The 27867-nt window shown below is 45.4% G+C and overlaps 1 protein-coding gene across 2 annotated transcripts in view; it reads right to left on the minus strand.

Annotated features, from left to right (window-relative positions):
• KLHL24 (kelch like family member 24) overlaps nt 1–27867 on the minus strand; it is a 99685-nt gene that overhangs the window by 35281 nt on the left and 36537 nt on the right. For both annotated transcript variants that reach the window (XM_075340908.1, XM_075340907.1), the window contains exons 3-7: nt 12135–13101; nt 10143–10327; nt 8037–8155; nt 6411–6599; nt 851–1039 (exon numbers count right to left, since the gene is read on the minus strand). In XM_075340908.1, the coding sequence (XP_075197023.1) occupies nt 851–1039; nt 6411–6599; nt 8037–8155; nt 10143–10327; nt 12135–13051 (1599 nt within the window). In that variant the 5' untranslated portion in view covers nt 13052–13101. The remainder of the gene's footprint in view (nt 1–850; nt 1040–6410; nt 6600–8036; nt 8156–10142; nt 10328–12134; nt 13102–27867) is intronic.

A 27867-nucleotide genomic window follows, 5' to 3' on the forward strand; every position in this document is an offset into this window, starting at 1 on the left:
AGCCTGACGACATTGGTGGGTTCGGCCAACTTTAGTGTAATATGTGTGGGGGTCAGAAGGAAGCCCAGGACATAAGGCCCCTTTACACACTGCAACATCGCTAGCGATATAGCTATAACGTCACCGGTTTTGTGACGTAATAGCGACTTCCCAGCGACATTGCAGTGTGTGACACGCATCAGCGACTTGGCCCCCGCTGTGAGGTCGCTGATCGCTACAAATCTTTCAGGACCATTTTTTGGCCCTTTGTTTCCCGCTGCACAGCATGCATCGTTGTGTTTGACACCATTACAACGACATAGTTAGCGATTTAGAACTCAGCCCGTAGGCGTGTTATAGCATTCCCTTTCCCTTGCTGTGTGACACGTCCCCAACGACCAGCGAGGTTGTTCTGCAGGTCCGTATCGCTGTTGTGTCATTGACCAGATCTGCCTGTTTGACAGCTCACCAGCGACTTTCCAGCAATCCCGGCCAGGTCGGGATTGCTGGTGGGATCCCTAGGAAGTCTCAGTGTGTAAAGGGGCCTATGCTCTAATTATTTAGCATTGTGCACAATACTGTGGGAGCAAAATAGTTGCCATTGTAGCCGTGCCCCATCCAGCGTGCAAGTGCATTTCCCTATGCTGGATGTTAGGTCAGGAGATCAAAAGTGTAGGTGATGAGAACAGTAGTGATTTATAAAAAAAGCTGAACTACCGGTAATTACAGGCACACTGTGGGATTGCATACATCTTGTATCACAGGCGCTCCACCCGAGCAGGTGGAGTCATCCATACAATACACATAAAGCATTATTCCTAAGGGGATAGTTGGGCAGAAGAACTTAAATGATTAGGACTTGATTGATTACCTGTCTGCTGAATGTGTTCTGCACATGAATCCAGTAATCTTCCACCGGGTCGTAGCAGTAAATTGCCTTTGTGAGTCCTCCAGCAACATAGATGAGGTTGTTTAAGGACACGGCTGTGATACATCTCTTTGCTATAGGAATTGCAGCACGTAGTAACCAGGCATTGGTGTCTGGATCATAGCACTGAACCTGAGAAACAAAGCATATCACCAGTTATGTGCTGGCATACAGAAAGTGGTCATCTACGCTGATGTGTGGTGTTACTCAATACACAATACAAGGCTATATCTACAGGGACGCCCTGCCCTCATGTGATGTGTGGCTGATCATCTGACTCCGACACTACAGATAAGAATATGGCATGCAGCCCTTACTCAGCTTTGGCATCGTGAACACTTCAAAGTAGGTCTTCCTCTAGATTTTGGAATATGCAGAGATAAAGGTTGGCATAACCACAAGAGTTGGGCAATAACACTGGACAATAAGGCCTGTGATGCCTCAATTAACTTGGGTAACTAATTTTATGAACTTGGTTGCAATGAAATAGAAGGGTGCTGTCCCCAAACTATTGCCACAATTTGGAAAAAGTCCTGCAAAAATGTCTTTGACCGCTCATCCATCTTGTCGACATGACATTCCTGGAGATGGGAGAACAGAGACTATCGAGGGACCAGGAATGGAAGAGACAAGAGATTGGTAACGTGAGGCTGAATTCAAACATCAGCTTTTCTGTCCAGTGTGCTGAATCCATTTTGGCTCCAGATCTCAGTATTTTCCATCCACGTGTCCATCTTGTACCGAAAAAAAGAAAGGTCAAAGCTTCTTCTATCAAATATTCGAGTGAAAAAAGAACAGTGGTTGAATGATACTCGGCCTCATGTAAGTGCTAGCTATTATTTTTGATGGGCCCATTCATGTCAATGGATGACTTTATCTTCAAATCAGATCAAAATAGGACGGCACCATTTTTTTTTTTGTTTCCGAAAAACAGTTGAAATGAATGTGTCTGTTCGGTTTCCGTAAAATAAAAGTGTTCAAAACTTATAGAACAAACACTGGCATTTGAAAGACCTCCAAGTGTTACTCTTTTTATTATTTACTAGCTGTACTACCCGGCTTCGACCGGGTTAATAACTGCTGTTAACAAAATAGAATGTATTAACAAAAATGTATTCTGCACACAAAAACCACAAAACAAATAGATATAAATGTAATTATTAAAAGGCAAAAACTAAGCTAATAGAAGCATTTCACAACATATATTTCAACACCACAGATATTCCACAACAGATTTAACTAAATTGGCCAAGTAATGTGCTCCGTCTGTCTCTTTCCAGGTCTGTCTCTTTCCAGGTCTGCCTCTTTCCTCGTCTGCCTCTTTCCTCGTCTGCCTCTTTCCTCGTCTGCCTCTTTCCTCGTCTGCCTCTTTCCTCGTCTGCCTCTTTCCTCGTCTGCCTGTCTCTGTCTCTTTGTTTCTTTCCCCATCTGTCTCTTTCCAGGTCTGTCTCCCCATCTCTTTGTCTGTGTCTTTTCCTGTCTGTCTCTTTCCGTGTCTGCCTATCTTTGTCTGTCTCTATTTCTCTGTCTCTTTCCCCGTCTGTCTCTATCAAGGTCTGTGTCTTTCCCCATCTATCTTTGTCTGTCTCTCTGTCTGTCTCCTACTTCCCTGTCTGCCTGTCTCTGTCTGCATGTCTGTCTGTCTCTTTCCCCATCTGTCTCTTTCCAGGTCTGTCTCTTTCCAGGTCTGTCTCTTTCCAGGTCTGTCTCTTTCACCGTTTGTCTCGGTCTGTCTCTTTCCCTGTCTGTCTCTATCTCTCTGTCTCTTTCCCTGTCTGGCTCTCTCTCTGTTTGTCTCTCTCTGTCTCTCTCTATCCGTCTCCCCACCGACATCTTATTACCTCACATATAAGCTTCTTATACTATGAATGTCTTTTGTTCCTATAGCAACCAATCACAGCTCCTACTAATAACCTGTAGTTCCAGGCTCCATTTACTTTAATGAAGGCATGTTTTTTGGAGAGTAACTGTAAAGCGCGGGGTTAAGTTTTCCTGTCAAAACATAGTCTACGACGTTCCCTGGGTCACATGAGGTGTCTGTGCAAAATTTTGTGATTGTAAATGCGACGGTGCGGATACACTTTTCGTTTCACTTTTTCCCCATTATGTAGATAGGGGCAAAATTGATTGGTAAATTGGAACGCGCGGGGTTAAAATTTCATCTGACAACATAGCCTATGACGCTCTCAGGGGCCAGGCGTGTGAGTGTGCAAAATTTTGTGGCTGTAGCTGCGACGATGCAGATGCCAATCCCGGACATACACACACACACACACACATTCAGCTTTATATATATTAGATAGCATTCTAAGCTGTTTTGTTCATTTAATTAGGTGGGTAGGAGAATTAGAAAGTGGGGGTCCAGCCAAAATCATTGGACACCGGCCTGAGAACACAATCCTTTCACCACTAGACGTTATATTTGGAACTACACAAGTCAAGAAATAGTCTGCTGGCATGTCCCATAGAAACCCATTTTATTAAAGGGAATCTGTTATCAGGATTTTATATCCATATTATAGCCCCAAAATAAAGACACTTTAATGTTGATTAAATTGTTACCTTGTTTGTAGAAATTCGTTTTGCAGAGTTAGAGAAATACATAGTTAAAATTCTTTGGTAATGAGTTGTAATTGCAGCAGGGTTGAACATTGCACCTGCTCCATTGTTGACATTGTATGGTAATGGTTGGAAGTGCAGCGGGGTTGAACATTGCACCAACAGCTCTTCCTGACTTTTCCCCTATTCTCCGCCCTTTGCCTGCCACTGACTGACAGATCTCGGGCAGGGGAGGAAGGTCACTGAAACAGGGGTGACCTGTCAGAGACATAAGGCAATTTTATGCTAATGAGTTACCCACTGCACATTCATTAGCATAGAATTTCATTTTACAGTTCCAGCAAAGTGGATAGGATTTATAGAAATCTCATACCCACTGGGCTTTATTATGCTACATAAAGTGAACTAGGGTGTGTTTTGGAAATTTGCAACATGTTAATCTCTCTTGCATGTACTCTCTGGGTTATATGTGCAGATATTCCTCATAGAATTGCACTGGATGTGTAAAATCCGCACGTAATCCACACACGGCTGCATCAATAAAGCCAAATACCAGGAAGTGTCAAAAACAAAACAGCTTTCTTTAAAACTGTCACGAGGTGTGAAGGGATGACATGGGACCAGGGCTCCAAGACTGGCTCTCAGGCTAGGGGGTCCTAGCTGTCCCTTATACCAAAGATACTTCTAATGGTGAAGATGTCTAGGCCACCTTCCTTCCCCGCTCCTGGCCAGCTCTGATCTAATACCCCCTCTCCCCCACCCCAGAGGAGGACCGGGACAGTAGTGGTTGAACCGACATATATGGACAAATGGGAAAACCAAAACTCTATCACACATTTAGCACACACGGAGACAATATGTGATAAGGAGGAAATAAATAGCCGGAAGGAAATAACCAGATGATGAGAGGTTTTCCACAGCACACCAAGCAGCACGCAATAAATTAACAGAAACTGAAACACAACAGCACACGGACCGGTTTAGCAAAAACTATAGTCGGCATGGGAAGACAGGCTTCACCATCTTAAAAAGGCGGGAAGACACTATGATAGGTCTCCCACAACGTGATCCAAGAGTTAACAAGGAAGCTACAAGAAATTAATTAACTCCTCCAAATCTGATCACTAATGAGCACACAGCTAATTGACACCTGAGTCTGTCAGTGCAACTCAGAAGCACCAGAGAGAAAGCATCGTGTGAAGTGTCAGATTCTGTAGTGTGAACAGCGTCATATGCCACCATGACACTCAGCGAGTTTAGAGCCAGACACCATGTGACAAAAACATGACCTACCAAAAAGAGACAAAAATCATGACGTTAAAAAAAAAAACGCAATAAAGAGGCATGAAAAAAAATCCACTCAAGACTGTTGATGGAAGATCCTTGAATAATGTTCCCTTAGTTTTCCACTAAAAGTCATGTGTGTGACATAGAGACAAAAAGCCACGCATCACGAGGATGAGATCCTCTACTACTACTGTTCCTCTACTGTCAATATAATTTTCCTTGGTGGGAGAGAGGAGAAAACAGGAGGCAATGGTGTTATTTGTGCTCATTTGACGTCACTATTAAAGCTTACTTTATTGTTCATAAACCTATTGCACAACAATTTATATTGATACATTACTTATATCAAAAATGTTATATATAGAATGGTTTCTCTTTAGTTAAATCAACAATTTATTACTCTACTTCCTTTATATATACATTATGTGTTTTTGTAATTCCAAAAATGTTCTTTAGAAAAAAAAAATAAAAAAAAAGTAATGAAAAAATGAAAGTTACCTAATTTACGGAATAGGTTCAGAAATGCTGCAGAAAATCAGCAAAATTAAAAACTCACCAAAAGCTCATCATGGGAAAGTAGCCTTAGGGGTACTTTACATGCTGCGGCATCACAAACGATTGCTAGCGATGTCGAGCGCGATAGCACCCACCCCGTCACTCGTGCGACATTTGGTGATCGCTGCTGTAGCGAACATTATCGCTACGGCAGCGTCACACGCACATACCTGGTCAGTGACGTCACTGTGACCACCGAACAATCCCTCCTTCAAGGGAGAGGTGCGTTCGTCGTCATAGCGACGTCACTGCGGCGTCACTAAGCGGCCGGCCAATAGAAGCGAAGGAGCGGAGATAAGCGGATTGTAACATCCCGCCCACCTCCTTTCTTCCTCATTGCTGGTGGACGCAGGTAAGGAGATGTTCGTCGCTCCTGCGGTGTCACACATAGCGATGTGTGTACCGGTGGCAGCAGCGATATTAAGGAAATGAACGACGTGTCAACGATCACCGTTTTGAAACGATTTGACGATCGTTGATCGTCGCTCATTAGTGTTACAAGCTGCGATGTAGCTACCGGTGCTGGATGTGCGTCACTAAAGACGTGACCCCGATGATATATCAGTAGCGATGTCGCAGCGTGTAAAGTACCCCTTAGACTCCTTTCACATTGCGTTTTGCCTTACGTTCACAGGTCCCGTCGGGGCATCCGTCCGAACCGCCCCTCCCCCACCCCGCAAAGCGTGTTTCGGACGCCTGCGCCGGCAGGACCATTCACTGTAATGGAGCACACTACGTTAGCGTGTGCTCTGTTTTGTGTCTTTTTTGCACATATACGTTTTCTGCAGACGGACATCCGAATGTACTCGACTACGTTCGGGTGTCCGTCTGCAGAAAACGTATATGTGCAAAAAAGGCACAAAACAGAGCACACGCTAACGTAGTGTGCTCCATTACAGTGAATGGCCCTGCCGGCGCATGCGTCCGAAACACGCTTTGCGGGGTGGGGGAGGGGCGGTTCGGACGGATGCCCCGACGGGACCTGTGAACGTAAGGCAAAACGCAATGTGAAAGGAGCCTTAAAAGACTGATCGATTGGGTTTTAATATATCCATAGAAAATGTTAATCTCGGACATAGACGTCATTGCCAGAGCCATTTACCTTGTCAGAACATGTGTTGTCGTCTGGTCCTCCTCCAATAACAAATAATTTGCCAACACAGCTGGTAACGGCAGGCGAGCTCACAGCCTCCTTAAGAGGAGCCACATCTGTCCATCGATTAGAAAATGAATCATAGCATTCAACACTGCTCAGCCTGTTCTGTCCATCATATCCCCCAACCACATAAACCTACAAGAGAAAAGGCACAAAATCAAGAGGTTAGAAAAAGTAGATTATGACCGACTTTGCACATCTGGGTTTTCCAGTCTGAGGATGGACCAGGATGTATGCAATGGCCGGCGGGTCTCCTGACACAAACTCAACAGGTTTCATATATATCTATGATGTTGTTCGGTTTGTGTGAGGAGACCTGCGGCCGGTCCATACATTCCTGTCCGTATCTGGAAAGTGAGACACGGACGTGTGAAGCCGACCTTAAAAGATTAATGAAAAAAAACAAATTACTATATCATTAAAAGCCACACAATCTTTTAAGATCCATTATGGATTCCTCTCGGTTTTCAAAATCTGTGCTTTTGGCTGCTTTCACACATCCGGCTTGAGCTGTGCGGCTCAATCCGGCTGTGGAAGCTATGCAACGGATGCGGTTAAAACACCGCATCCTTTGCATAAGTTTTTCCTTTGCGGCCCGTCCGGTTTTTGCCGCTTGCGGCATGCTACTGAGCATGCGCAGTGGCAAAAACCGCATACATTCCTGTCCGTATCTGGAAAGTGAGACACGGACGTGTGAAGCCGACCTTAAAAGATTAATGAAAAAAAACAAATTACTATATCATTAAAAGCCACACAATCTTTTAAGATCCATTATGGATTCCTCTCGGTTTTCAAAATCTGTGCTTTTGGCTGCTTTCACACATCCGGCTTGAGCTGTGCGGCTCAATCCGGCTGTGGAAGCTATGCAACGGATGCGGTGAAAACACCGCATCCTTTGCATAAGTTTTTCCTTTGCGGCCCGTCCGGTTTTTGCCGCTTGCGGCATGCTACTGAGCATGCGCAGTGGCAAAAACCGCATGCGGCGGCCGGATGCGGTTATTGCCGCATTGCGCGGCATCCGGCCGCCATAGGCATGCATTGAAAAATGCGCCGCATCGGCCGAATGCGGCGCGATGCGGTTTTTTTTTGCCGCACGAAAAAACGTGCCAGGCAACGTTCCATCCGGCCGCCGCATCGGCTAAATCTGCCGCATGCGGCAAAAACCGGATGAAACGCAAGGCCATGCGGCACAATGCGGCACTAATTAAAGTCTATGCAGGAAAATCGCAACCGGCAGCAAAAAAAAAACGGTTGCGATTTTCCTGCAAAGTGCCGGAGTGTGCCGCATTGCAGAAACCGGAGGTGTGAAAGCAGCCTTCGAAGCAAAATAAATGGCTGCAAATACATGAATCTGTTGTGGTAACACAGTGGTCACACGGCTGCCATTACACGACATTACCAAACCTCTATCTAGTAGCGGAACATGCACCCTGTGTGTCTCTACATATATGTCCTAGAAAATCTAAAATCTATATAAAAAGGTATATCACTAAAAAAAACACATTTCTGATTTTCTGGGAGGATAAGATAGTTCAAGACTAATTTTATACTCAATGTATAGCAAAAACTTACTTTCCCTAGGAGCACAGCCATTTTATGACGCCATCTTCCTTTGTTTAAGGAGGCAACTCTGATCCAAATATTTAACTGAGAATTATAGATCCACACATCACGACTGTTGATCCTTCCTCCTAAAAAGAACCAGGATTAATTAATCAATGAGTAATTAGGATTAATGAATATCGTCAATTAGCCAGGATGGTGAGTAGTTGCAAAGACCATCTTCTGCTCTGGAGGACCCGGCATGCCTGTTCATCACAAAGATAGTCTATTGATTTCAATAGCCACCATGCAATGCATCATGCCTCCTGTGATGGCGCTGCAGCAAAACCGAGCACTTGGTGTCTGGATCCCCAAACCATTGCAGCAGATTACTCTGGGTCCTAGCACTTTTACTCCCTGTGACAAGGCCATACATAGAAATTATAGGGTCACATAGCAAACGTCCTAATTGTCCCCATCTCCTCATCACCACCACCCAAAAAATGTCAAGGAAGTAAAGATCTCCCAACTTTTAAAAACATAAAGAATGGCATATATTGTGGCAAATTGACAATAATTATGCCAATACTGAAACCCCTTAATTATCTCACCTACTACAACACCTCTTTTATTGCCCTTAGAAAGTATGATGCCCCCAAAAATGCCCCTCCCACACATAGCCTGATGCCCCCACAGTGCCCCACACAGTGCAGTGAATTCCAACCCCACATGTACAGTATGATAACCACACACTACTTCTAGCAAAGTATGATGTCAACATAGTGACCTCCAACAAAGTATAATACCTTTCACATCATGATGCTCATTAAGTATGCCACATAGTAGGATGTCCCCATAGTTCCCCTACACCCAACATCATGGCTACTACACAGTATGATAGCTCCCACAGCACCCCACATAGTAGGATGTCCCCATAGTTCCCCCACATACAGTATCATGGCCATCACATAGTATGACAGCCCCCACAGCACCCCACAAAGTAGGATGTCCCCATAGTTCCCCCACATACAATATCATGGCCACCACATAGTATGATAGCCCCCACAGCACCCCATACAGTAGGATGTTCCAATAGTTTCCCCATACACAGTATCATTGCCAACACAGTATGATAGCCCCCACAGTACCTCACAAAGTAGGATGTCCACATAGTTCCCCACACACACAGTATCATGGCCACCACAGCACCCCAAACAGTAGGATGTCCCCATAGTTCCCGCACATACAGTATCAAGGCCACCACATAGTATGATAGCCCCCACAGCACCCTACACAGTAGGATGTCCCCATAGTTTCCCCATACACAGTATCATTGCCAACGCAGTATGATAGTCCCACAGTACCTCACACAGTAGGATGATTGTGATAACAGGCAGGTAGAGTGGGGTTACAAGTAAATTTGTCACCAGGTTCCCTCAGCTCACAGGTACGCCCTGTCCTGTAACTATTCTATTACCTCAGAACCCTTCTAACATAATCTCAAATGTGCATCTTCTAACATATTTTGTATAAAATTAGGCTGACCCAAGCAGTGGTGTTGGTTTAGGGGTGTTGGTAGTGCAGAGTTATCAGTTACATCAAGGGCTTGGAGCTTTAGGGGGTCAAAAGACCTCTCTACCATAAAGTAAACACCAGTACAAAAAATGGCCCATGGTATGTGAAAGGTCCACTTACAGAATCTGTATTTACGTCTAGGGGCTTCATGCTACGCCTCTGCTGAGAAATCTAGACCTACTTATCACAGATGGCTCAATAGCAGATAGTTTTCCTTACTCGAAACTAAATGAATCATTGTCAACAGAGCTGACAGCCGCTGTCGCTTGTACAACCAACCCCACTGACAATTCAATGACCCAAGTTTAACAAGTTTGTCCTGGCTGTCGGCCCAGAAGGTGTTTGTTACATTGCTGGTGAGTAACTCCTAAAACACTGATCTCCTGGGAATTGGACCCCATTGTTGTCCAACCTCGAGAAATCGTAAACTGAGCAAATATTAAGACTGGTGTAGGTCTAACATTACTGCCAAAATAGGAGGGCATGAAAGGTGCAACGCCAAACACCAAGACTGCCAATGCCATGCAAAATAGTAATAGACACAGTCACCGTAGACCTCACCTGACACCAGGATGTCATTCCTTAGGGCACACACTGCATATTCTGACTTTGTAAATTCTGGAAGCTTTGCCAGTGATTTCCATTCTCCGGTCACTGGATCGTAGCATTCGGTGTACGGGAGATTAAATCCTCCTACACGTTCACAACCTCCGACTACTACAATGACCTCAGAGTAGCCAGTGGACCTGTAAAAATAGCAAACACATCAAAGGTTTATCTCTGCAGTCAAAGTAGCGCTTATGTATAATGCTGACCTACAAGCCACGGTCTACATACCAGCCACATGTAATACCCTTGGTAATGAAGATACCAGATGTATTAATCTGCATTCTTGTAATATATTTGTCATTTTTATCTGTTTTGTAACTTTAATATTTGTTTTACCACTTTTCAGTTAAAAGGGTTGTGTCATAGATAAAACAGCTTGCCATGGGAATATGGGTCCTGCTTTAATTTTTCCCTACCACAACTGCTACAGGATAAATACGTATTGTATGCGGCCATTTATGTGACTATATGGACAAATTAGGACCACTAGAGAGTCTGCTTGGTAGCATCTCTATGTTCTTAGGGGTACTTTGCACACTAAGACATCGCAAGCCGATGCTTGCGATGCCGAGCGCAATAGTACCCGCCCCCGTCGCAGCTGTGATATCATGGTGATAGCTGCCGTAGCGAACATTATCGCTACGCCAGCTTCACATGCACTCACCTGCCCTGTGACGTCGCTCTGGCCGGCGACCCGCCTCCTTATTAAGGGGACGGGTCGTGCGGCGTCATAGCGACGTCACACGGAAGGCGGCCAAAAGAAGCGGAGGGGCGGAGATGAGCGGGACGTAAACATTCCGCCCACCTCCTTCCTTCCGCATAGCTGGCGTGAGCCGCAGGATGCAGGTAGGAGATGTTCCTCACTCCTGCGGCTTCACACACAGCGATGTGTGATGCCGCTAGAACGAGGAACAACATCGTAACATCAGTCATTTCCAAATTATGGAAATGACTGACGCTACACCGATGATACGATTACGACGATTTTGCGCTCGTTAATCGTATCACAAAAGCTTTACACACTACGATATCGCCTGCGACGCCGGATGTGTCACTTTCAAATTGACCCTACCGACATCGCATCTGCGATGTCGTAGTGTGCAAAGTGCCCCTTACTTATAGAGGGGGCTCCTAGTGAGGGATCCCCTATGTATCTGGACCCAAAAGGTGTTGTCAAAAATTTTTAAAGAATTGGCCGTCCACTGAAAAATATACAGTATACCGGTCTTGTAAAATAAGCAATAATTACTTTGACAATCCCTAAGGGGCAGGTCAACACTGTGGCAAGTGTTTGACTGCAGAGTTCACCTGCCAGTCAGGACTGAACAGAAAGTAAAGAGATAAGCAAGAGATCTGCACAGCATTGTAAGTGGAGTTTCGGGGCATTAGTAAGTGAGTATTTTATGTTACAGTATTCTAGGTCTTTTCAAATTTGTTATCTGTGACTGAACATAACCTAAAAACCTCTGCAAATGATGGCTTGCTACTAGATTAGATGCATGTGGTGGTATCACCACTGGAACTGCCTACTAAGAAGAGACGTGATCCATTGAAGGAAAGATTTTACCACCCACCCCTCAATCCCGAGAACCGAGGCTGTAAAATGACCCCGTGTGAATAGAGCAGTGGTCAATCATGTGAACCCTCGCTCCAGACATTCTTCATAATACAGCTGGAGAGAGATGAGGGCTGCGTTAAGGTCGTCTTTGGCACTCCCATAAGAATAAATGGGGTGAAGGCGCGCATGATCCACCACGGCTCCATTCACATTGTGCTCTTCAGAGCCCAGGTTCTCGGAATTTGTGGAAGTCTTAGTGGTCAGATCCCCAGTGATTGGAAAAATATCTACTATTCCACGAAAAGGGATTAAACATCCAAACTTTAGAATACCTCTTAAATATAACACATTGGAACATATGAATAGGATTCTGAGAGAACTCAAACCTGCGTGGCCTGGTCCGAGGTGACATCATCTCATTTCCAAGTATGTGATATCTCCTGGCTTCGTGGAGCAGCTGGTAGCATTCTGCGGAATTCTGAATCAGCTGATCGACTTCTACAGTTTGCACAAAGTAGTTAGGATGCAGCAGAGGTAGCCGAACATGTGTCAAGAGTTCATGCAACATAGGTCTCCTGACATCAACATGGTGGTACACCCATCGCATGACAGCCTCAAACACAAACTCTTCTTTACTGACAACCAATTCATCGCTACTGATGTAATCAATGACTTCAGCCTTTCCCAGCTCCAAAAACTCTTCATGTTGGACAACAACTTCAAATGCCTGTTGTGCAAACGTTTTACACTTGGTGAAGAGTGTCTTCAGGGAGTGCGTGTCAGCAAAATGTTGGATTCCTAAGCAATTGCATGGATCCAGCTGCTCTTCCAAAAATTTGGCGCATGCATCGCGCAACACGCTGATCTGGAACAAGCTGGAGGTTTCGAACAGATACTGAACATTTTCAGTTGTGATCTTGACTTTCCCTGTGTAGACATACTGCAAGAAGCAATCCATAGCTTCAGCAAAAATCCCATTGATTTCCACCAACATCTCCCTGCTTTCTCTGTGATCATTGCAGAACATGGCCCGGAAGTAGCTGCTACAGGCTGAGAGGATTGCTCTGTGGCATGGGAATTCTCTGCCTTCCACACAAATGATGACATCAGTAAACAACCGGCTCTCCCGAAACTCATTGAAGGTTTGCAGAATACTTTCAGAATGGGAAGAGCCAGAATTAAAATCAAACACTTCGTGACCTGACAACTTTTGGTCCATCTCAAAGATTTTTCTCTTGGTTGCAGGAGATTCACGAACTCCACTCTCCTCTCTGTTTAATCGGCGTCCTAATATGAGTACCATTGTTCAGTTGTGTGGTTACACAACAGATTTGGGGTGAATTATTCTACTGCCTGCAAAAGAACAAGATCAGCAGTTAGGAACCAAGGCCAACATGTGATCATACATTCATCTTCAAAAGCTACCTGCATTGTATTAGGTATATTAAACTCTGGTTAAATCTACATCAATTGGGTTCAACTCAGGAGTCTATTGTTTGGACTAGATGAAAAAAAATGATAGTGTCTGATTCCTCTGTGCAGAGCATCTTGCCTTTGGAGATGCTCTGCTGCGCTTTCCTGAGTTACTGAGCTAGCAGCTTGATTGACAGAGCGGGATTCCATGTTGGTGCTGATTACTCAGGTGTTCTTTCTTCCTGGTATTGTTCAGGCTTCTTTACTGAGCATGCTTGTTCAGAACCTTGCCTGTTGTATTCTCTGGTTCTGCAGTTGTGCTGTTGGTTTGTGTCTCTGCTTGTGTTCTGATCTTTTTTTTCTGACCCCGGACTGTTATTTAACTCCTCTGCCCGCTCCCTGTTCCTGTTATGACATCCTGCCTTTTGATCTCAGACCATTACCTGACCCAGTCTCTGATTTCTCCCTGAACCTAGTACATGCTCTCCTGGATTTCTGACCCTCAGATTGTGACCTGACTACACCTGTTTACTCCGTGTGCTCATACGTCTCATCCCGTTACCAGACCCCGGCTTTCCTGACTGCTATTCTGTCCATACTACCCGTCAGTAGTGACTGGCATTACAGATAGTCTTTTTTCTTCCTCCCTACTGATAGAAATATAGCTAAAATAACCTGTACATACACAGATATAGTAGCTGCTTTAGTGATCGTGCTAATTAACAAAGTACTTTAATCACAGCAGCATAGGCACCGATGCAAGCAGGAATTTTCTCTTACTGGAAAGGGTAAGTGGATTGTAAAAGCAGGCTTGTAAAAAGATTGACGGGCTACAAATTCTGTGTTTCTTTATTACAGCAGACAATAAAGATCCTTTTAGTGAATTAGTAGAAAGCAGTGATGAGTGAGCACTACCATGGTTGGGTGTTCGGTACTCGTAATGAGTAGTCGGACACTTGGACAGGCTCAACTCGTGTGCTGAGTATAATGGAAATCAAAGGAATACTGGAGCATTTTTCCAGAAGAACTTCCGGAAAAATGGTTGAGTTCCCCATTGACTTCCTCGGCACAGGAGTTGAGCCCGTCCAAGTATCCGACTGCTCTTACGAGTACCGAGCACCAGAGCATGGTAGTGCTCGCTCATCACTAGTAGAAAGTAGAGTTGAGCGGATTGTCAATAATTCGTGTCCGGCGGATCACTGTCGGGTTGACACGGAAGTCCGAGATCCGGAAGAGAGAAAGAGAGAGAAAGAGAGATAGAGAGAGAAAGAAAGAGAGAGAGAGAGAGAGAGAGAGAGAGAGGGAGGGAGAGAGAAAGAGGGAGAGGGAGAAAAAAAAAAAAAAAGCCGAATTCGGATCGTGCACCCGGAATCCCGCGTCCGGGTCGGACTCTGATCTGCCTCTCAAACCGCGCGGATCCGGATTTTTGAGGTCCGGGTCCGCTCAACACTAGTAGAAAGGAAAAAGGTGGGAACATAACCTGCCAAGCACTGAAGGGAAAGGCTTCACATAAGGTGCTGCACATGATGACTTCAGAATACTTCAGAGTTGATAATATATCTGGTGACTTTTACGACCCGAAGCAGCCCTTCTCCTCCTGGGAAGCCTCCTGTGCATGACCTTAGCCCACCCAGGGTTTCCAATAATCTCAACCTCTCTCAGTAACTAACGCACTGATAGTGCCGCATGTACCATTCACGTCAGCTTTCATTACTCCACCGCTGATGTAATCAAACATTTCAGCTTTTCCCAGCTGCAAAAATAATTCACGCTGGAGAATTTCTCCCAGATCACATGATGAGTAATAATGCACTAAATGCCACATGTACCATTCACGTGCCAGCCGGCTGTCATAGTTTACAGGAAAGCATTGCTTTTTGCAAGTTTTCATGAAAAGTCATCTATTTTGGTTTTTTTTACATTTAGGATAATGGATTTCTGAGGTGTAGTGTTACTAAACATGACGGGACTTGGCAGATTCATGTTTAGCCTGTGGAGAAACTTGGTTGACTTGTCAGTACTTTAGATAGGAAATGATGGTTATAGTAACGCCTCCACAAGGACAAGTAGTAACTCGCACTGCAGACATTTATGGCTTTAGGGCTACATCTCAGAATCTGCTGCCAACTTATATAGTAGAGTTTTGCCATCAGTGTCTAAAAAAATTAAAAACTGAAAAAAACAACTTTAATGCCAATGGCCTAGACTTGATTGCAGCTGAATGTGCAGGTTATTGTCACACTAGGTACGGGGAAGCACCAAGAAAGCGGCGAAGGGAAAGGAAACCCAGTGTCTAGAGAAGGGGAAGATGGTGACCTCTGACCAAACCTACTGCTGGTCCCTGGGGTCTCTCACCACCCTAGATAGGTTCCGCACCTATGCACCAAACCGTATCCTCTAGGTATCCCTATTGCTGGGACCTAAATAGGGAACAGATGGGATGAGCTCTTCGTCAACCCCAGTAAACACTATAGAAGACGTAACGAGGAAACACAGGGGGAAAATGCATGAACTAATTATCCACAGATGACACCGGTAGAAGTTCAGCAAGGTTTTCTGCAACGATGCCACAGAGGAGTACAAGCCACCTCCTTGCAACCAAGGCTTGAATGAACTGAAGAATATCACCAACACCAGTCGAAGAGAATGCTGATGATCACAGCTGGGTGGAAGGTGAGCTCCTACTGGGTCCAAAAGGAGAAGAGATGAATCCAGGAGGAAAGCTACCTATACCAATGAATACTGACAGCAGGAACAATGGAACGTAAGGGAGCAGTTTGCGCAGCCAAACGCTGTGACCTTCTACGGCCAGAAACCACATGACTGTCACCTGTGTCAGTTATCTTATGTGTACACGGCCTCCCAACTAAACCCTCGACAGATAGGAAAGAAGATTGGGCATATTGCATTGCACTGCCTGATCTTTTTGTTCTCAGGGTAGATAAATTGCCACCAGATATTTCTGGAAGCCCCTTTCACGGGCTGAAAGTCAGCATAGGAACATTTGTTATAGGACATTGCCCATGTAAACATACCATGGATCAGTATACAAAGGAGTGCAGTCTCCGAACTTGTTTTCTTGGCAGTACATGCTTCTGTTTTAATAAGGGCTGTGCCACGGACGATATGCAATCTGAATGGAGACCGAATAATTGCATTAATGATCACTCAGTCCCTATGAAGTTTGCATCAGCTTTCAAAAAGCGTAAAGAATTCACATGCGCGCCATCACTACATTTATTGTCCTTGAGACTGCCGAGCGCTCTACTCCTGTGTCTCCGGCAGTCCGATAGACAATGAACAGGGTATTGTCCAAGGTGCTTTTTTATAGACTTAAGGGCACTTTACACGCTGCGACATCGCTAGCGATCTCATTAGCGATGTGACATGCCAGATCGCAGATAAGATTTGCCGAGATCGCACATAGGTCAATTTTTGTAGCGCCGGTCACATGTGCGATCTCGGCAAATCGTATGTGCGATCTGGCGTGTTATATCGCTAACAAGAACGTTAGCGATGTCGCAGTGTGTAAAGCACCCTTTATTCTCGAGATCACTGTGGGCTTCAAATTGGACCCCCAGGAATCAGCAACTTATCACCTATTCTGTGGGTAAGTGGTAACTTGGAGAGAGAAAAATAATCCTTTAAGGGGTCATATACATTGCTGTATTAATGATTGGAAAGACTGTGGCACCATGAGCGTATGAATCGGATGAGTGAAAATCTCGCATTGCACTCGGACCAATGTTATTCAATGAGGGAAAGCAGATGGTCAGCTTTTTTTCTCATCCACATTTTGGATAACAGAAAAGTCACAGCATGCTGCGATTGTCAGTGAGAGCCATGTCACCCACACCTGTACAAGTCTATGGGTGCAAGTGAAACATCAGACTGCACTCGGATGACATCAGAGTGCAGTGCAATAATCGCATCAGCTGATAACGGAGGAGATGGGGAGATTAATCCCTCCCTTTCCTCCGGAGCTGCAGGATAGGGTCACAGTTGCATAACACTTGGTTTACGCTGGCAGCACAGCGAGAACTGAGGGTCATTAGCTTATCACATTTGATGCACTCGCATCGTGTGAATATAGCCTCAGGATGCATTACGGAGCTCTTCTCCCCTAGAAGGATTGCTTGTACAAGACGAGTAAAGGGCCATTTACACGCTGCGACATCGCTAACGATATATCGTCAGGGTCACGTCGTTAGCGACGCACATCCGGCATCGTTAGCGACATTGCAGCGTATGACAGCTAGGAGCGACGAGCAACGATCAGAAAAACGGCAAAAATCGTTGATCGTTGCCACGTCGCTCCTTTTCCAAATGTCGTTGCTGTTGCATGCCGCTGGTTGTTCGTCGTTCCTGCGGCAGCACACATCGCTATGTGTGACACCGCAGGAATGATGAACATCTCCTTACCTGCCTCCACCGGCAATGAAAAAGAAAGAAGGTGGGCGGCAAGTTCCGGCCGCTCATCTCCGCCCCTCCACTGCTATTGGGCGGCCGCTTAGTGACGTCGCTGGACGCCAAATGCACCTCCCCCTTGAAGGAGGGATTGTTCGACGGTCACAGCGACGTCGCTGAACAGGCATGTGCGTGTGACGCTGCCGTAGCGATAATGTTCGCTACGGCAGTGATCACCACATGTCGCACGTACGACGGAGGCGGGTGCAATCACGCACGACATCGCTAGCAATTGCTAGCCATGTCGCAGCGTTTAAACCCTTAAGACACAGAGGCGCAGCGTCTATGTCACCATAAATCCACCATGTGCTGCTGTAAAGTATCCGTGCTCATACCTGTGCGGTGAATGTACCATTTTGCAATTTCATAATCATGGCAAAATGCTGTGGTTTTAAAAAAAAAAAAAAAAAAAAAAAAGCGAGTTTTACCAAAATAGCAAAAACCACTTTGCTCTGAAAATCGTCTTTGTTTATTCTCACATATTGTGCAAGAATGTTTAATTCATCACCACCGGAATTACACTAGTGAGCGTTATACCTTTCTGAATGGCATTTTTATGGAGATTTCCTAAGGACATATTCTTTTGATGTGTAAAAACAACCTCCGAGTCCTAGAAATGTCTCCCGAAATCTAATTTATGCTGTTTACTCTTGTCTGTTACTTTATATGAAAAGAATCTGATTAAAAACCTCATCTCCTCCCAAAACTGAATCCAATCTGCACTGGTATAAAAGTAAAGAAATTCACTTCCCGTTCCCAGTGTCCTCATAGTGACAGCTGTTTTGAGCCCATTTCTGCTTCATTGCGGCAGTTGTCACTTGCTAATTTAATTTCTGGGTAGTGATGATATGAATGAATATAAAGATTCTATGCCAAGAATAAAACATGAGCATTACATTTTCATACCCAGGATACTAGAACTAAGGGGCACTTTGCACACTATGACATTGCAGCTGCGATGTCAGTGGGGTCAAATTGAAAGTGACGCACATCCGGTGTCGCAGTCGATATCGTAGTGTGTAAAGCCTTTTTGATACGACTTTCGAACGCAAAAACGTCCAAATTGTATCATCGGTGTAGCGTCGGTCATTTCCATAATTTAGGAAGGACCGATGTTACGATGTTGTTCCTCGTTCCTGCGGCAGCACACATCGCTGTGTATGAAGCCGCAGGAGCGAGGAACATCACCTTACCTGCGTCCTGCGGCTCACGCCGGCTATGCGGAAGGAAGGAGGTGGGCGGGATGTTTACGTCCTGCTCATCTCCGCCCCTCCGCTTCTATTGGCCGCCTGCCGTGTGACGTCGCAGGACCCGCCCCCTTAATAAGGAGGCGGTTCGCCGGCCAGAGCGACGTCGCAGGGCAGGTGAGTGCATGTGAAGCTGGCGTAGCAATAATGTTCGCTACGGCAGCGATCACAAGATATCGCAGCTGCGACGGGGGCGGGGACTATCGCGCTCGGCATCGCAAGCATCGGCTTGCGATGTTGTAGTGTGCAAAGTGCCCCTTAGTTTTGGTCATAAATCTTTGCCATAATAAATCTGGGTAATGCTGTGATGTCATCACAATTTAAAAAACTAGTCCCGTCAGCAGTTTTGACCCCTCAAAACAATAATTTTATCCAAGAAAAAAAAAAAAAATAGTCATAAGAAGCAAACTGTTCTACAAACTGGATTAAAGGGTATAAGAAAAACATGTTTGCCATCTTGCAAAAAACAGGGCCAAGCCTGTCCAAGGGTTGTGTCTGATGCTTGAACTGAAGTAAATTGTAGTCCTGTTTTACAAAAAAAAAGCTGTTATATTTTTCTAATTCTGTAATAATCTTCCTTCAGTATGCTGCCTCTAATCACTTATTTTGGTACGGTAAGGGGTACTTTTCACACTGCGACATCGCTAGCCGATGGTAGCGATGCCGAGCGCGATAGTCCCCGCCCCCGTCGCAGATGCAATATCTTGTGATAGCTGCCGTAGTGAACATTATCACTACGGCAGCTTCACATGCACTTACCTGCCCTGCGACGTCGCTCTGGCCGGTGACCCGCCTCCTTCCTAAGGGGGCGGGTCGTGCGGCGTCACAACGACGTCACACGGCAGCCGTCTAATAGAAGTCCTAGAAGTCCTTCCGCATTGGCCGTGGACACAGGTAAGGTGATGTTCCTCGCTCCTGCGGCTTCACACACAGCGATGTATGCTGCCGCAGGAACGAGGAACAACATCGTATCTCCCATTGGTGCGACATTATGAAAATGTCCAACGCTACACAGATCACCGATTTACGACGCTTTTGCAATCGTTTATCGGCGCATCTAGGCTTTACATGTCGCGATGTCGTTACCGGCACCGGATGTGCATCACTTTCGATTTGACCCCGACGATATCGCAGTAGCGATGTCGCAACGTGCAAAGTACCCCTTAGTCACTTCCAGGCATTTTCCCAGCAGTGACATGTAAAACAAGGATAACGATAATGTTGGAGGGTGTGGACCCACTGGGCCATGGGCCAGACTTACCCTGGAGGGGCGTGACTAAGTGACTACCGGGTGTTCACTAGAGACTTTGGTGGTTAGGATAGGCTGGGCCACCAGTAGACACCAGGTACCACTCCAGGGCAGTCCCTGGGACAGCAGCAGCTGGCCGGAGGGTCAGAGACAAGAGTGCGAGGTACAGGCGGAGAAAGGCAAAAGATGTAGTCAGACAATCCGATATCCGCATCTTTGAAGATGCAGCATGTCAATTCTTTTTGCATTTTTCCAGCGTTTTTGAGCCCTTCCAGTCAATAGATTTTACTTAAAAAACACATTGGGCAAAATGTGGTAAAAAACGCATGTTTTTTATCCGTTTTTTGGCGCCAAAAACGCTGTATCTTAAGATGCACTGTGTGAACATAGCCTTAAAATATTTAGAAAACCATGTATCAATTCCTTTACATTTCACAATACCTGCTTTGTGTTGGTATATCAGATAAAATCCCAATATCATACATGTACGTTTGTGGGTGTAGCAAGAATAATCCTGGAATACTGTATATATCATCTATAAGATCACAAGCCATGGGAAAGAGCCGTTTATTACAGCACATTCTTCCTTACCTTAATTAACCCCAAATGCTCTGCCTCTCCCCCTTTTCTAAACAATTTCCAAATTCACACACCTAGAATAAACGAGGAACTCTGTGATCTTATCAAGTCTGCATCTATTAGTGATATAAGTCCTGCCAGAAACATAGCAGCGCTCCTCCAGGCCATGAGCTGCACCTCAGCTACACAAGTGATAAAACAAGGTGATCTGTAAAAATTATCGAAATCTGTCACTGACTTCATAACATCCTCTGTAAGATCTGCATTAAATAGTGACAGGCACACTATTGTTTGTTGTGAATGAATATACAGCCATACCCACCGCTGATTGGCAGGTCTCTATGCACAGTAATAGGAGGAAAGTGTCACTCAGCACCTGGAGGGCGAGGGGAGCCACAGCTCATGAACACACCGGACTCTTGGATAACGACACTCACAATTCGCTGCTACACATTAAGAATCACTTATGGCTAAACCTAAGCATATTTATAGATGTATACCAGCCTTTTAAGGAGTAGGGGACAAGGCCGCTTTAAAGGGAACCTGTCACCACTTTTTCGGCCTATAAGCTGCGGCCACCACCACCACCGGGCTCTTATATATAGCATTCTAACATCCTGTATATAAGAGCCCAGGCCGCTGTGTAGAACAGAAAAAACACTTTATAATACTTACCTAATGGTCGCGCTGTGGTGGATTTTAGTCAGATGGGCGTCTCCGCTGTTTGGTGCCGGCACCGCCTCTTTCAGCCATCTTTGTCTTCCTCGTTCTGTACCCGAGGTGCATGACATGTCTACGTCATCCCCACTCGCCGGCATTGAGGTTCTGTGCAGGCGCACTTTGGGTAGATCAAAGTATTATAGTGCGCCTGCACGGGACCGGCGAGTGTGTATGACGTAGGATGTGTCATGCACACAGGCTTCAGAAGGAGGACAAAGATGGCCGAAAGAGGCAGCATCGGCACAGGACAACGGAGACACCCATCTGGCCGAACTCCACCACAGCGCGACCATTAGGTAAGTATTATAAAGTGTTTTTTACGTTCTACACAGCGGCCTGGGCTCTTATATACAACAGGTTAAAATGCTGTACATAAGAGCCCGGTGGTGGTGGCTGTAGCTTAATGGCCAAAAAAGTGGTGACAGGTTCCCTTTAAGTAAAAAGTGGAAAAGTACAAAAATGTTAAAAGTTCTCTGTCTAACACAATTGTAGACAACATTGTATTAAGGTCATAACTGCATAGGACAAAATCTCTCGGTAGTGACACCTCATCCCTTTATTTAACAAAAGCAAAAACACTGAAAATCTTGTACAAACTAGTGAACAAAATAATCAAACTGATAATGGTGTCTAAACATATTCCCTGCTCAAAATATATAGTATGAAAAGAATTAAAGGGTCATTTATACTGGCTGATATAAGCCATTCAAGGTGTTGTCCAATCTTCTTTCTTCGGGAGCACCCACGCTCCTCTGCCTCTGGGCTTCCTGTTTGCTGGAGGAAGAAGAGCTGAGTGCTCATGAAGATTGAGACTTCACACAAGCAGCATGATGATGCCACTGGGAACTTTATCCAATGCTGCCAGTGCAGATTGCTTTGCCTCTGCAGCATTGTAAGAGAACAGGAACACTGAAGCTACCAGGATCCAACTGCAGCTTGCAAGCACATGCTCCTGGTATAGGAAACCACTGATAGACTGCAGAGGTGGCGAACAACCCAGGCAACAAGCTGTTCACTACAAAATTAAATGTCCCTGCATTCTTGAGAACAGAGAGTTTTAATAAAGGCTGCTGGTAACAATTATTTTTATGCTGGCGTAAACAACCTGATCACCCGGTGAACAAGCACTTTGCTCACTCATCGGGTGATCGGCGGCATGTTCACATGGACTGATAATAGCCAGTGGCATACCTAGACTCCAACGGGCCTTGCTGCAAAATTAGAACCTGCCCCCTCCCCCCACGCATGTTGGTCAGATGTATTGGCCCTTGAAGTGTTCGAAATTCTATAAAGACATGTGTTGCTTCCCTCTCCCCCTTCATTATGTAGTACTGTTCCCCTTCTGGGTGTATGTGTCACCCATCCTGGTATATATGTCCCCATCCTAGGGCCCTTGCTGGTAAATACAAGGTGGCCATAAAATAACCTAAGGTGTTTGGAGCCGTGTGCAGACTGACCCAGTGGACAGAACTAGCTGAAAATTGGTATGTGTGCTAGTCAAGGCATGGGGAAACGGAAGAGATCATTGAAAAAAAAAAAAAAAGTATACTTTTTTTTACCAAAACTCCCCACCAGGTGAAAAAGTGGCACTGTACAGTGAGCGAGCGGCCCAAAACCCTTGTGGGCCGATAATTGGAGATGTCACAATTGTTCCACAGACTAGCATAACTGTTCAATATGGCCGCCATCATGCATGGTGATCACATTGATCCTGTGCAGAACATGCTTGACGCTTGCGTGTAACATGTCTGGTGGGATGCTACGCACTTCCAAAACGATGCGGTCTTTGAGGTCAACCAGGGTGTCGACATTTCACTGATAAACACGCTCTTTCAAGTCTCCCCACAACCAGAAATTGAGATTGAGCGAACACGGTGGCCATGCATTAGAGAAGGAGCGGCTCAGAATCCTATCATCGGGAAAATGTGAATGCATAATCACATGATTTTCAATGTGAGGGGTTGCTCCATCATGCACGAAGGTGGTCTCTGAAGACACTGCCGCTGCTGGAGTTGCGGAACAAGAGCATTGTCTGGTATCTCGCTGCTGTCACGGAACAGGTAGCAACCCTAGTTAACCTCATTTCTTTGTAAAAGAACAGTCCGAGGATGAATGATGAGGTGAAGCCACACCAAACGGTTACCTTTGGCGAATGCAGCGGAAACCCCTCGACTGCATGCGGATTTTCGGTAGCCAATATGCAACAGTTGTGTGTTCACCGTTCCATTCAGCTAAAAATGTGTTTTATCGCACCACAGAACATTGCATGGTCAATTGCCATCCACTTCCACTCTCGCCAGAAACATGAATGTAAATGTCATGCGGTATCATTGTCACGAGGAAGAAGTTGTTGATAATGGCTAACTTTGTACGGGTGTGCCCACAAGTCCTTTCGGAGAACTTTCCCCACTGCATGGACTGCTGTTCTCGGCAGGGTTGTTCGTGCCCTGTTCCACGATGGCAGTGGCAATGTCCTCCACAACCTCTCAGTTTACCGGTCGTCACCCGCGCCCTTGCTGAACACTCAGTAACCCTGTTGCTTCAAAATGCGTCATCATCTGTCTCAGTGACTTGACAGCCATTGGACCGGTACGTGTGTGAAGGTCTTTCAAGCAATGAAAAACTCTCAGTGCCGCTGTAGCATTCCTGCATTTCTCATAAAACAACCGCACTAACCGTGCACGATCCGGAAAAGAGACAGGCATCTTGCAGACTGATTTGCAATGCGCTCTCACTGTACGGCGCCACTTTTTCACCTGGTGGGAAGTTTTGATATAAAATTTTTATTAAGATGCCTTTCATTTCCCCATGCCTTGAATAGCATACATACCAATTTTCAGCCAATTCTGTCCACTGGATCAGTCTGAACACGGCTCCAAACACCTTAGGTTATTTTATGGCCACCTTGCATGTTCTCTGTTCTGTCTCTAGCGCATAAACCCCCCCCAAAAAAACATTCTTCTCACCTTCCCCATGGCGTCCTCTGTATCTAGCTGGCAGCTGACATTGGCAAGCCTGCCATGGCGATGTATTTTGTCACTGCTGTGCAACACCAATGCCTGGCACACTGACGTCAGCTGCAGGGAGCCAACGGGTCTCTGCACTGCAATGCATTTCAGCTGGTTGTGCGTCTTCAGATGCACATCCAGCTGAAGTAGAGGCTGAGGTCGGCAGCTGCCTCCACCCTCGGACGCAACCTCTGCAACCGCAATCATTATGCCCCTAATAGGAAACAAACATTTTTATCAGCACTTTGTTTTAACAGTTTTCACCTCTAGAAGTGCAATCTTTAATTTTATGTTGTCTCCTACACACAGCGATATGAGAGTTTCCTGCTCGTCTATTTGTACAAGGCACCTGTTTAACAGTAGCAGCAGGAAGCACAGTATACATCCATACTGAGCAGGGTAGCTGTGAATCCAGCACTAGGTGTGGTAAACACAGAAAATCTGCAGCACAATCTATATGTGTCCTATATTTTCACTCCCATTTCTTCTTTTATAGGTTTTAATATCAGTGCTTTATATAGTTTATTATGAGGGCGTTGGACGCTCCCTTGCAAATAAATGATTGTTCGCTGTTTTTTCAGAATGAATTTGAGTTCAAAAGATAGTGGACGGGAGAAGATATATTACAAAAACTTTCTTATGTTTGTTGTTAGTATTGATTTAAGCAGTTTGTTTAAACAACAGAATTGCTCACATTATTTAAATGCTGCTCTCGCCGCAAAGTAAATCATGCTTCTTATGTAAGGTCTTGGATCATAGCCATGAATATTGAGAGCAAATAGATCATTAGTGGTTCCCTTGATCACTAGTGGTTGTTTTCATGGTTCATGGTCCTTTTCCTGAGGGACCAGTTACATACAGAAAGAGGGACAAATTATGTGGTGCTCGGCTGCTCGCAGCGCATTGTAGCAGATTTTGACTACGCCCCTGGCCGCGTCCAAAGCCACACCTATTTGCCATTTCTTTCTACCCTGGCAGGAGATGTCAGAGGGGCGAGGCAGTGACTGCAGGGCACAGACCTTAAAGGGAACCATTCATCAAGAAGCGCTTATCTCCGGCACCATCATTGTGACGATCCTGTTATTCTAGTCTTAGGGGTGCTTTGCACGCTGCGACCGCCCCCGTAGCAGATGCGATATCTTGTGATTGCTGCCGCAGCGAACATTATCGCTACGGCAGCTTCATACGCACTTACCTGCTCTGCGATGTCGCTTTGGCCAGCGACCCGCCTCCTTCCTAAGGGCGCGGGTCGTGCGGCGTCACAGCGACGTCACACGGCAGGCAGCCAATAAAAGCGGAGGGGCGGAGATGAGCGGGATGTAAACATCCCGCCCACCTCCTTCCTTCCGCTTAGCCGGTGGAGGCAGGTAAGGCGATGTTCCTCGCTCCTGCGGCTTTATACACAGCGATGTGTGCTGCCGCAGGAACGAGGAACAACATCGTACCTGTCGCTGCAGCGAAATCATGAAATTACCGACACTACACAGATCACCGATTTACGACGCTTTTGCGATCGTTTATCGGTGCATCTAGGCTTTACACGTTGTGACGTCGTTACCGGCGCCGGATGTGCGTCACTTTCGATTTGACCCCAACGACATTGCAGTAGCGATGTCGCAACGTGCAAAGTACCCCTTATAGCTGAGAGGGTTGCGCATGTGCCCTCGCTTCTTCAGCTCTCACTGTGACCGCGGGGGCGTGCGCGGTCACAACAGGAGTGGAGAACAGGTGATTGTAGCGATTAGCTGCAAAAGAACTCGGTGCCCTCTTCTGCAGCTAATCGCTGTTCTCCACTCCTGTTGTGACTGTGCGCTCCTGCAATCACAACGAGAGCTGAAGAAGCGAGAGCGCATGCACCGCCCTCTCAGCCGTAGGACTAGAATACCAGGGTCTTCACAAAGATGATGCCAGAGAGAACAACATGCGGGAATCCGTATGAATACCCACCCAGAGATTATCTGCTCTGATGCAATTGTCACTCAAAAAGGTGACGAATTTTTATACTTCACTTTCTTCGATTTGAAAGGCTAAACATCTGAGCTGACCATTAATGGTATGTAGATAATCTGCCTGACAGTGCTAGTATAGCCCTGGCTTTAGCTTATATACGAAAATCCTGACGATTGGCTCCCTATAATCCGGGAGAGTCCCGCTGTATCCTGGACGGTTGGGACTAAAGATGAGATTCCAGGCCTGGTGCAATGTCATCTGTGCGTCCTGTTCATCTCTAGTTGGGACCTATGGATTTACTTTTTGTTCATTCACGCATAGTCGCAGCAGCCATATCGTTGTCATCTTGATGTAAGCTTCACTATACGATATCTGGCTCTTTTGTGTCTGTAAGGTCCTGTTCACACATTGCAGGTGTCGGCACCAAACTACAATTTAACAACCTCCTCTGGTTATTGCATTTTTGCTGCTATTTTATACCTTTTTCCCCTTATTTGATGCGCTTTTGGTGCAGAAGTGAAGCTGCATTTTACATTATACAATGTGCTATTTTATGCATACTCAAATATACTTTTATTTAACTAGATAACTCCTTTAAAGGGGAAATCCAGTAAAAATGACCTTCTGGTTGTTCATATAAGAAAATTACATTGGGAAGTTTAAGCCCTCACAATACCACTGATTTCTAGATGTAGGGGTCTACACAGTGATTACACCCCTGTGGTGTGACATTTCTGTAACTGGAAGTCTGACATAACATTCTAGGCAAAGATCGTGGCAAATCAATGGAAATGTAATAGGACGATAGTGTCAGATGTATAGTATCAGATTTCTCTGCACAGTGACAAAGGGGGTTATGGTTGTAATTAGCCCCCTCATTGCAGAAATCAGGGCTGGGCTGAGATGACACAATGCAAAAAATAAATATATAATGCATAATCTTCAAATGAATGTATCACGTTTAGTATCATATTTATTAAGAGTGAGAATCAGACTTTCTTTTTTTCTTCCAAATTTATTTTGCTTGTAGATATTTTCTATACGTTGTGCATGATTATAGAGTCTTCATCTTGACTGAGCTGCGGTTAACAACATTCACAGATCTGTTTCACTTGCCATAGAGAGCAATAGTTTTTGAGAGTGCTGTGGGCATGCTCTGTGTCCTGTGCAGAGTCCTATGTTATCTATATATAGGTGATAATGGTCATTGCAATCCTGCCTGTGATGATAATGAAATGACTGCTGAAAGGTGGCTATGGAACAGGAAGCATTAGCTTACTATGAGCCTCAGTGGCCAGAGTGAAAATGTCAATGTTTCAGATTTTCTTAAAGGAAATATGTCAGCAGGTTTTTGTTACCTCATCAGAGATCAGCATGATGTAGACAAAGAGATCCTGAATCCAAAGATGTATCATTTAGATTACTGGCTGCAGCCGATCTGACACAATGGGAATGTTTAGATTTAGCCATGTAGCAGAGCTGAGAG

This window comes from Anomaloglossus baeobatrachus, chromosome 3, assembly GCF_048569485.1.
Source record: "Anomaloglossus baeobatrachus isolate aAnoBae1 chromosome 3, aAnoBae1.hap1, whole genome shotgun sequence".
Classification (NCBI taxonomy): Eukaryota; Metazoa; Chordata; class Amphibia; order Anura; family Aromobatidae; genus Anomaloglossus; species Anomaloglossus baeobatrachus.